General features: G+C 51.6%; 1 protein-coding gene across 1 annotated transcript in view; it reads right to left on the minus strand.

The window, feature by feature from the left end:
- The window catches only part of TAGLN3 (transgelin 3), a 13,027-nt gene extending 2,267 nt beyond the window's left edge, over positions 1-10,760 (minus strand). Inside the window, exons 1-2 of the mRNA XM_034990891.1 lie at positions 10,474-10,760; positions 9,089-9,325 (exon numbers count right to left, since the gene is read on the minus strand). Of these exons, the coding sequence (XP_034846782.1) occupies positions 9,089-9,325; positions 10,474-10,653 (417 nt within the window). The 5' untranslated portion in view covers positions 10,654-10,760. The remainder of the gene's footprint in view (positions 1-9,088; positions 9,326-10,473) is intronic.
- Positions 10,761-11,036: the final 276 nt, after the last annotated feature.

Genomic DNA, 11,036 nt, shown 5'->3' on the forward strand with positions numbered 1-11,036 from the left:
GGGGAGAAGGAAACTAGAAAGAAGTTGTTTTGGATGGCTTAAATGCACCAAACCGCAGCTGGCTCCTCTCTTTTACTTCCTCTGGGTTAAAAGGGTCTAAAATCACCCATTGTGCATCCAACTGAGTACTCACTTGGCTCTCTGGGCTGGAGACGTGCACATGAAGGAAAGCAAATCAACACAGAAAGCGCTCAATGCGACACAAATGAGAGGCCCTTTATTTTGTGTAGCTTGGAAGGAGCTAAATGGAGATAAAAAATAGCTGGTTTGTGGGGTGTGTGTGTCCATGTGTGTGTGGTGTGCCCCTTCCATAGTGGGAGGGGGAACCACTGTTACCTGAGGGGCCCAGTGACCCTGAACCCTCAGAGAAGGCCATTGGACCCTACCAGTCAGCCTGTTCCTCCCATCTCTTCTCCTCTCCTCCCTTGCGTCTGACTGCCTACCAGTCAGCCTGTTCCTCCCATCTCCTCTCCTCTCCTCCCTTGCGTCTGACTGCCAGGCCCTGGACTAGGAAAGACGCCCCTGTGCCGTTCTCCCTGACTTAGAACCAGATCCATGCAGGGCACAAGTGGGAAGAGCAAAGCTCAAGGCACAGGGTTAGAAACCAAGAAAGCTAACGGCCAATACAAAAAGCCCTCTTTGGGGGCGCCTGGGGGGGGCTCAGTCAGTGCTTGAGATTCTCTCCCTCCGCTCCTCCCTCCATTCATGCGTGCTCTCGCTCTCAAATAATAAATCTTAAAAAAAAAAAAAAAAAAAGCCATCTGTGGTCTTTCCAGCCGGGCTGTTGCAGCTCGGTCACTGGGGAATACAGAATTACAGGAGAAAGGCAGATGGAAAGCAAGCCCGGAGTAGAACGCTGATGAACTAAACCATTAAGGCCCACAGAGGAAGTCCAGTTCATCTATTCAACGAGGAGAGAGAGAGACAGCAGATCCCCCTTCCCTCACTTTTTTTCTCCACCCCATGAACCACAGGGCGATTTCCGGGGTCCTGAGGCCAGGTGCGGTTGGCAGGCAGCTGCGGGAGGCAGGGACGTCAGAGGAGAGTCCCCAGGTGCAAGGAGCAGCCGGGGGGGGGGGCAGGTCAGAGTGTGTGGGCAGCAGATGGCGGAGGAGGGCTCAGGAATAGTGAGATGCAAGAGCAAGCCCAGAGGTGGTTGTGAGAATGACTTCTCTCCATAGATAAAAAGCTTTTCTGTAATTGTCACCGTGTAAAGCGCTCCTTTGGGGGGGGGGCGGTGGAATAGAGCTGTAGTGATGATATTCTGAAGGCTCACTCTGGAAAGAGAAAGGGAGAGGGTCTGCTCTTAAGTAGTGAGGCATTAAAGAGAGCCTAGAACAATGAGGAAGCACAGGGAGGTTTAGGAAGGTTCGAATACGCCACTCAGCTCTGCTCTGTACAAGGAGCACTCGGGAAGTCTATTTCTGCTGGTTGGCAGGAGCGAGTCTGGTAAGCGCGGGGTCTGGGGGCGCCCAGCAAGTCAGCCGCGGGTACAAGGCTGGCTGCTGCGCATACCGCATGGACCCAGGCAGGAGGAGGGGACAACGCTGGGGGCAAGAGAGCCAGGAACCCGCCCATCCTCATCCTGGAGAGTGGGAAAGGGAGCCACAACACAATCAGGGGCAGAAGAAGCTAGGGAAGGGGGTGTTTTTGACCGGAACACGTTGGAGAAGTTTTCTTAGGAAAGGTCCCAAGGCAAGAGATTTGATATAAATTAGAGGCTAGACACTTTATTATACATGACATCAACCCAGTGGAACTGATATTATTGCCTGCAGTGGAGGGATGGGAACACTCATTCAGGGAGGTTAATGAGCGTGCCCAGAGTCCCTCAGCAAGTAAACCAGAGCCTGGCTCTAGCTCAGGTGTCCAAATGCAAAGCCCACAAACAGTCCACCAGGCCACCATCTCCCAGGGGTCCGTCCCCATGGCAGGCCGGCTGGGGTGCCACGTTCCTTGGTGATCAGAGATGATCCGAAGGAGTGGCAGTAGCTGCTTCAGTGCCAGGCTAGAGGGAACGCACTGGGGGGGACAAAACCGGGTCATGGTCCTTGGGCCCCAAGGGCCGTGAAGTCTTTGAGAGTTTTTGCCTGGAATAATTTCTCCAGGCCTCCACCCAAATAAGGTTAAAGCAGGAGGAAGAGTTGGGGCCTAGAGTCCCCCATCAGCATGCCAATCAAGTTCATCATTGCCAAGATTCTGAGTCACACTATGAGCAGAAACCTGCCTCTCTAACTTGTCTAGCTTGCTTTCCTATCATGTCTAGTTAGCCTTCTAACAGACGTCCCTAGCAGACTCCCGGATTGATGGAATGGCATGAGGGCCTTTTTCTAGCCTCCTGGCTCTTACCAGTTCAGAATTCCGCATGGACTGCTGGAGGGAGGGGGCCATTTGCAGAGGCTGACTTCTGTAATGGGGGGTCACATACTCAATGTCTAGAGGAGCAGTGAGGTTACGGAGCATCTGTGAATCTTGGCACCACCTGCCTAGAGCATGACACTTCAGAACAAGGTTTCCCAAGCCTCTTGGACTATTTATGGGACGCTGTGGGGGAGATCTCTTCAAAAATATGAATTTTGGGATGGCTGGTGGCTCAGTCAGTTAATGGTCTGCCTTCAGCTCAGGTCATGATCCCAGGGTCCTGGGTTCGAGTCCCGCATCGGGCTCCCTGCTCAGTGGGAGAAGCTCAGCCTGCTTCTCCCTTTGCCTGCTTCTCCCTCTGCTTGCTACTCCCCAGCTTGTGAGCTCAATCTCTCTGTCTCTGACAAATAAATAAAAAAATCTTAAAAAAATATATATGCATTTTGACATCATTCCCCTGAGAGACGGATTCAGCAGGCCTGGGGGGAGGCCTGGAAGTTCATATTTTTAACAAGCTCCCCAGGTAATTTACACCATCAGGCAAGTCTGAGAAACATGATGACCCTCAAACTAGACTGATCATCAGAAATATCTGAGAATCTTAAAAATTCAGATTCTGGAACAATCTCTTGGGATGATTTTGCTATAGCCAGATGGATAGGCACCACTGCTCCAGCACTTTGGTTTTTCACTTTTTAAAAACATTGCAATGTCTGGCACATGGTAAGTTACTACGTAATATTCCTTAAGCAATAACTCCTCCCATCAGAGCTATCTTCCCCAAAATCAAATGGTAAAGTCAATAATTAGAAGGGCTCTGATCCAAGTCGGGAGCCAGCTCAGAATCCTGGCAGCATGGAATCTCTTTGCTCCCTGAAAGCTACCCCTAGATATTTTGGCAAGACAGCTCGAAAACCACTGCTGAAGCCTTTTCTTCCAAGAAAAAAAAAAAAAAGAAGAAAAACGGTCCTGAAAGAAGTACCAACTAGAGGAAAGTGCTGGGAATTTTCTAGATGCTGAGTCCTTGGTGGTGACCTAAAAATGAGACCACTGGCCGTTAAAATGGGAAGTGACACAGGGAATAGGAGGTGCCAAATGTCCATGAACAGCTCAGCATTTTGATAAGGTGACCTGGACTCTTATGGGAGGGGCTAATATTAGACTTGCAATTGTGGGAAACAAGACAGTGGTGTAGTATGGTAGCTTCCCTTGTCTCACCCGGCAGACCTTTTCTCAGAGAGTCTTGACATCTGGGTGTGCCCTCTTTGCTGCATTATCACGGGGCAGTGTTTCCCCAAGCACCAAACTATGAAATGATGACCTCTGGGGGGTGGGGCCAAGGGTTCTGTATTGTCAGGTCCCCGCCCCCACAACCGGGACTTTTTTTTTTTTTTTTTAAGTAGATAGGCTCCATGCCCAGCGTGGAGCCCCATGTAGGGCTTGAACTCAGGCCGCTGAGATCAAGACCTGAGCTGAGACCAAGACGTGAGCTGAGATCAAGAGTCGGATGCTTAACTGAGCCACCCAGGCGTCCCACCACCAGGGATCCTTAATACCCATAAAGTATGAGTGCTACTACCATAAGGATACTTCAACAGGGATTTTGTTCTCTTGAATTTTTTTTGTTGTTGTTGCTTTCATGATATCTTATGCATGTCTTTGGGAAGAAAAAATAATCAGAAGGGTAAAAGGGAAATAAAGACCAGAGAAAGGTCATTTGGGCAGGTAAAGTCAGACTGGACACTCTACTTTTAATACTAAAAGTTTTTTACAATTTATAGCCCAAACTCTTTGCTTCAGAGCTACTTCCTTTTTTTTTTTTTTTTAGTCTTTTCTTTAGTCCTTTTTTTCTTATTAGTCTTGACTCATCTTTGTTACTTCTGGAATACTGACCTTTTTCATCTTTCTGGAACCATTTCTTTTTTCCCTGAGTAATAACTTAGGCATGACCCCAATTCTCTCCTCAAGGTAGAGGAACTATTGCTACGGTCAAAGGAGAAATGTCAGAGAATAGATTGGGCTTGCTCTGTGAGTTTTATGAATTTTTGTTGCTTGCCTTCCTGGAGACACTCTGTCGGGCAGGGGTTCTCAAAGTGGGGTTCCCAGACCAGCCAAAGCAGCATTACCTATGATTTGGTAAGAAATGCACATTCCCGGGTCCTACCCCAGATTTAATACCTCAGAAGCTCTGGGGCTGTGTTTTCCTAAGCCTGCCGGCTGATTCTGCTGTACACTGGAGGCTGGGAACCGCTGCTGAGTGAAAAACCTGCCCACCATGATCACGAGCAGGCAGCGCTTGAGGTTGCTCTGACAGGAAAGGAGGCTGCACGCAGCAGGTATGTGTGGTGACTCAAGTCACTCCAGGTACCTCACAAGATCCCAAAATGTCTCTCAAGTTGGGTGAAATGTTTCTTTGCTCTTGCTGTTAAGGAGCGACACCACAGTGGCGCCTCCCCAGAGAATATATTTGGACCTTCCAGGTACTCCACCCCCGGTGGGAACCACACTCCCCCCTAACTCCCAGTCATCCCGGAAGGGGAACAGGGAGGCAGGGTGAAACCATGTGTCCAGGAGCCCTGTCAGTAGGACTACTGAGAGAAGTCATCAGACTGGACTGATCTTTGAGTCTTGCCCACTCTGGCATTCTAGAATTCTACCTGCCTAACGCTTGCTCACCATGTGGTGATGCCAAGGAAACAAAAGGTTAGTTGCTGGCAGGCTTGTAGTAGGGGAAAGAAGCCAACATTTATTAGGTGTCTGCTAGCCAGGCGTTGTGCTAGGCATTGTACACGTTTAGTCCTTACAAGAACCCTCTGAGGAAGGCACTAGACCTACTTATAGAGAAGGAAACCGAGGCTCTCAGAAGCCAAGCCCTTGAACAAGTTCACGAAGCTGGGATGTAGCTAAATAGTTTTAACCCATCTACCTGACTCCAAACTCATGCTCCTTCCACTGAACCAAGATCTCCTGGGTCTGTAATTGGCAAAGCGACATATTGCAGGGAAAGACGTCAAGAGGGTAATGACCACGAGATAGAAAAAAGTCAAAAGGGGGCGTGCAAAGCTGGTCCCTTCGTGCTGGAGAATGGCCAATGCAGGGAAGACACCACCCATGACAGGGGGCAAATGTCATCCAGGCAACCCTACTGGCTTCTGTGTGAAACCATTCATGAAGTCCATCTGTTCCAAGACAGAATATGTGCCTTTCCAGCCTGCTCCCCCCACCCTCATTGTCCATTTGTCCTACGACAGGACAGGCGAATGACAGCAGTAATTTTCACACTGCCACCATACATTACGCTCTATGATTGCCAACCACTATGCTAAGCACTTCTGAGGCATCGTCCCATTCCATCCCCATTTCAAGCCCATAAAATAGACACTAATACCCGTTCTTCCGGTTGAGAAAACCGAAGCTTAGAAAAGTTAACTGATAGGTGGTGGAGTCGAGGTGTGAACTAGGCAGTCTAATTTGTCTCAGAAATCTGCATTCTACTAGCTTCCAGGGTAAGTTTTCTTTGTGTCTTTCTGACCCACACATTCCCTAGCTCTTATGTGTTCTCTCTCATTCTGTCTCTGTCTCTCTCACACACACAAACACACACACCTCCTTTTCCTGCTCCTCCCTTTTCTCCCGCCCACTTTCTCTCCACAGGAAAGATGCCGAACCTCCGGTATGCTCTCCTGAGTCACGGGCAGCTGAGACAGCCCCACTCCTACCCCTTCCGGGCGCCCATGGCAAAGCCAGAACCTTCCAGGCATTGACCTTCCATCCTCCAAGAGAAGGACTTCTCCAGTCCTCTAAGCGGCCCTCGGCCCTCGCTTCTTCCCCAGCCCTGAGAGGGACTGCTCGGCCCCAGCTTCCTCCCAGGGGAACTTCAGTAGCTTTGTCTCTAATATCCCTGTGGTTGGGTTGTTTTCTGGGCCATTTAGCTCTGGGTTCCTTTTCAAAGCCCTGAACCGTTTATTCTGGTAGCTCCCAAGTCCACTGCAAACATTTCACTGTGCATCTAAAAAGGGGCTTCAGGACAATGGGTCCATCCAGGGCCTCTGCCTCTCTAAAAAAATGGAACCCTAAGTGAGAAGGCACTTGGCAAGCTGAGGCTCCTGCAGCTTTATTCATCCACAACATCAGAGCCACATGGAGTCACTGGGCAGCCGTGGGCAACCGACCGCTACTGGGAAGGTGCCAAGCAGGGAAGATGGGGGGCAGGGGGCAGAGAGCTGTTGAGCATAAAATGCCTGCAGAGGAGGAAGAGAAGTCCCCAGACAAGGAGGACTGGACCAGTGGCAGCCACGGCCTCCACAGCCACAGTGCGTGGAATCGGGAGTGAATGGCAATAAACTGAAAACCACAGTCAGCACAGTGGGGACAGTGTGGCAGGAAGCTAAGCAAATGGCTAATTCAATAGCTGTATATGTAAACACGTACACCCTCATAGGCACGCAGACACATGCCAACCCTGCCTGGTGGCATCCCTTTGATTCTAGCTTGCTCCTCCCCAAACAGGAGTGACAGCAGGCTCTGGCAGAAAGGACCCAGCCTCCTCCCTCGGGTCTCACCCTGACCTTGCTCCAGGCCCGCTCGGCCCCTCCCTCCTCTGCCCGAAGCCACCCGCCTTCCCACCACTTGCCCCACTGTATGGTAACCAGCTCCGGCCTGAGCCTCAGTCGGTGATCCTGAGCATCCCCTCTAATGCTTAGAAAGACTCTTCCTGAACGTCAGTGCTCAGTCTCCCATGGAGGGTCCACCAGAGGCCATTTGGGCACCCCCAAGCATCCGCTTTTCTATTGCCAGCCACGGCCACCTAAACCAGGTCAGTCACAAACCCTTGGAGTGAGTCCCCTTCTTTTCCTTTCAAGCTTCATACATCCCCCCCACCCCGGGGATGAGACTCCTCGGTGTCTGCCTCGTTTCCTGTTTTCTAGGAGCATTAACGCGGCCTGGAGCCCGCCTGTCCACTACCCTACCTCAGGCTACCATAGTCAGTCTCATTCCTGCTTCTTGACCCCCCCTTTCCCTTAAGAAGTATGAACATACAGGGCTGGGGCAGGTGGTGTAGACCCCCCCCTGCTCTGTCAATCAGGAACCATTGCTCCCTCCACCCCTCCTCTTCACTGCCAGCACCTCTGGGATATAAAGTTTCCCTGTGTGGTCTTTGATAAACGTGGAAAGGCAAATAGAATAGCCTCAGTCACGTAAAGACAGGAAAGTACTCTCGGGGTCCCCATCTCCCACTTTCATCCTCTTCGTACTTTCTGTACTTGGGGAGGGGCTCACCCTTCTATTCACAAGAACCCCCTAGTGCAGGGGCTCCATCCTTGTGTCCCACACAGCCCTGACTCCTCCTCATCTTCATCCTCCTCAGTCACCGTTAGGACTCAACAGCCCAGCTCCTGATGTAGGTGAAGGAGACAGCCTCCTGGTCAGAGCGTGGCATGGCACGCTAGTCGAGGCCCTATTCTCCGGCATCAGAGTTCAGGTTTGAGCCCCGGCTCTGCTGCTAATTACTGGCCATACGATGTAACAAGTAATTATGGGCAAGCCTCAGCATCGTCTTCTATGAAATGGGAAAATTAATAACACCTCATAGAATTGTAGGAGAACTGATTGGCATTACACAGTAAAGTCCTTGCACCATGCCTCCTAGATGGAAAACTATCCATAAGCAGTGGCTATCTTTATTAGCTGGGAAAATCATCCCAGTTGTGATCTAAAGAGCAAAAACCAAGCCTCAACTGTGCATCCATGAGGATGTGGAGGTAAGTATCCACGAAGTCCCATGGCCTGACCCGAAGGACTGGATATCTGAGTTTCTCAGTAATGGCAAAACACAAGTAACCTGACCAGGGTCTTAGGACTTTAATAACTCGAATGTGAAGGAAACTGGAAATGCCACTTCCCTGGGTGTCCTATTGGTTGGACCACTGACAACAGCCAGGGCCAGCGAGCATGAGGGAGCAGAGCAGGCCTAGAGGCCCGCTTGAGCTGTTCTGTATCTCCAGAGCCTGGCCGGCTTCACGTGAAACAGTTGCACGGAGGGCCACACACATTTGGGCTCGAGGGGCACACTAGGCCCTATGCCCATGGGTCCCAAATTCTTGGGCAGTATCTCCAGTCACATCATTTTCCCCAATAACACTGGATTGTTAAATACATCCAGAAACGGGATTTGATTTTTATGCCTCATAACACGTCTTAAGTGAAGTCACAAATGTGAAAGAAAAAATCACGTGTCCACTTTCTGAGTGGACTACATATCTGGAAGGTAGAGTCCCCAAGCCCTCCGACAATAGTTTAGTAAAAGGTCGGGATGCTCGTGATTTCTCAGATTGAATGACACAACGGCGCCCGGCAGCTTTGTCTGAAAGCCCTGCTGCTGGTGAGTCAGAAGCAGGCTTACCACCCCCCTTCTCCTCCAGTAGCTACCATTTGTTCGGCAAGAGTTACGTTGTGGGAGGGGTAGCAGGAATAAAAGACATCCATGTAACCATTTTAGCTTCCTCTCGGCGGAGTCCTCTCTTTTCCACACTAGTTTGCTGAGGTCCCTGCCATGTCCTCAGGGTGTGCGTTCCCTCAGAGGAGGAGACCCTTTTCAATAGAATATCACAAAGGGGTAGGCTAACAGTGCCCTTGGGTCACGGTGGATAACGCCCCCCACCCCAGCTCCCACCCCCCCACAGGGGCACACGCAGGCCCAGAGAAGAACATGGCGAGCAGGTTTCACAAAGAGATGGGCAAAGTGGAGAGGACGGAGGGCGCAGTCCCAAAGGCCCGAAGGCTGTTTACCTTCCCATAGATCCACTGTCTGAAAAATGTCAGTGGTCCTGACGCCGTAGATCTCTGCAGCTTTCAGGAACTGGGAGATTTGCTCCATCTGCTTAAAAGCCATCTTTGACTCAGAGATCTTGGGAATGGGCTCCTGTCCTGGTGGGTATAAACTGTTTATCAGCTTGCACAGGACCTGCAGGGAGAAAGGGGAGACAAAAATCAATGTTTCCCTTGTATTTACCCGTCACGGACAAAAAGTGAATCCAGGCCCTACAGGGCGCAGCTTACAGGTTTGGGCAGAGGCAAGTCTTGCGCCCTAGGAAGGCGCTGGCTCTGGGCTGGGTGGCCAGGTTCCCACGCCAAATCCCAAAGACCCAGGTGGCCTCACTCCCAGGGCTGCTCCCCACTGCAGTGGGGCCTGCAGCCTAGGAATCCCCTTCCCTCCTTGCTCCGGGCTTCCTTTCTCTGGAGGGTGGGGGTGCGGGAAGAATGTTTACAAATAGGGAACAGTGTGTGGTGATGAGGCCGTGATTGCAGACTTTCAAGGGAGGGAAGGGAGGTCTAATAATAGGATCTAATATTATATCTTCTATCAAAAGGCAGATCAGAATCAGCCTTCAATAATTCATCCCATATGTGCCAATGATGTATGAAAGAACTGAACCGGGTACCATCCTCCTAGATGCCCGTAACCCAAGTCCTGGGCAACCCAACAGAAGTGGGGAATAGCTGTTACATAACAGTAAATCACAGCCTGGGGAAAACATGGGCTGGTGCGAATCAGCCGTCCCCAACCCCCAAATGCACCAGAGCCTCTGCTCAGAAAAGCAGCTCTCAAATAAGGATTCCCTTCAGTTTCTTGAGAACCCATGCCTTCAACAGACATTCAGCAGCCCCAGGCTGCAGGGCTCCAGGGAGGAAGGGAAGGATGGCCAGGTGCTTAGTCCTCCTGACTCCTTCCTTTGTTGTACTTTGTAACTAACCCATTCCCGAGGGGAAGGAATAATCCTCCCAGAGCTGAGGGGCCAACAGGCTGGAGAAATCGAAGGGAAATCCTTATCTCTATTCCCACGGGGAAAAAAGCAAAAAGGCTTCTAATTTGGCAACAACTTAAGAGGGAGCTGCCACGTCTCGGGTGGGTGGAGAATCCTCTAAGCCAGCTAGGGAATTGTGCGGGGAGTCCGGATCTTCAACCTGGAGAAATAAAGGCATGCCCATGCCCACCCCGCGAGACACAGAGCTTGGCAGCCGCAGCTCCTCCCGCAGCCTGGCGTTGGAAGAGAAAGCCCTGGAGGGCTTCCCAGCCCGCCGCCCCAGCAACCAAGACCGCCCTGGCCTTACCGTCCCGTCCATTAACCATTTCTGAAAATGGGCTCGGCCGGGGGGCGGGTGCTCTATGTCCTCGGCGCACTGCAGGATGATCCAGTCCACCAGCTTGTTCTCCAGGTCCGCGTCATACTTCTGCTCGATCTTCTCCTGCACCTCTCGGCTTAAGCCGTAGCTCGGGCCCCTGTTAGCCATCTCTGGAAGAGAAGAGAGGACACGCGCCGCATCCACACAAAGGCAGCAGCGGCCCCGGGCTCCCTGCGAGCGGGGCTGGGACGTGCGGGGCTGGGCGGCCTGGCCCCGCAGCAACAGCAAAGCGGGCAGAAAGCCGGGCGTGGTTTAAATCAAGGAGCCAATGAAGCCACTGGGGTTTCACCTACCAACGCGGAAGAAAAGCGCAGCCACGCGCCAGTGACTCTAGAATAAAGCCCCTGCTGGTCCAGGGGGGCCGGAACGCCCCTCTAGGTCCCGCCTATCGATGGGATGAGATGAGATGATGCGCACGGACTCACAGTCGAGGCCGAACCCCCCCCACCACCACCACCACCTACGGCAGCCGGGGCCTGGGTGGTGGTCGT

The sequence above is a fragment of the Mirounga leonina genome, unplaced genomic scaffold, assembly GCF_011800145.1.
Source record: "Mirounga leonina isolate KUSES-001 unplaced genomic scaffold, KU_Mleo_1.0 Mir_115, whole genome shotgun sequence".
NCBI lineage: Eukaryota > Metazoa > Chordata > Mammalia > Carnivora > Phocidae > Mirounga > Mirounga leonina.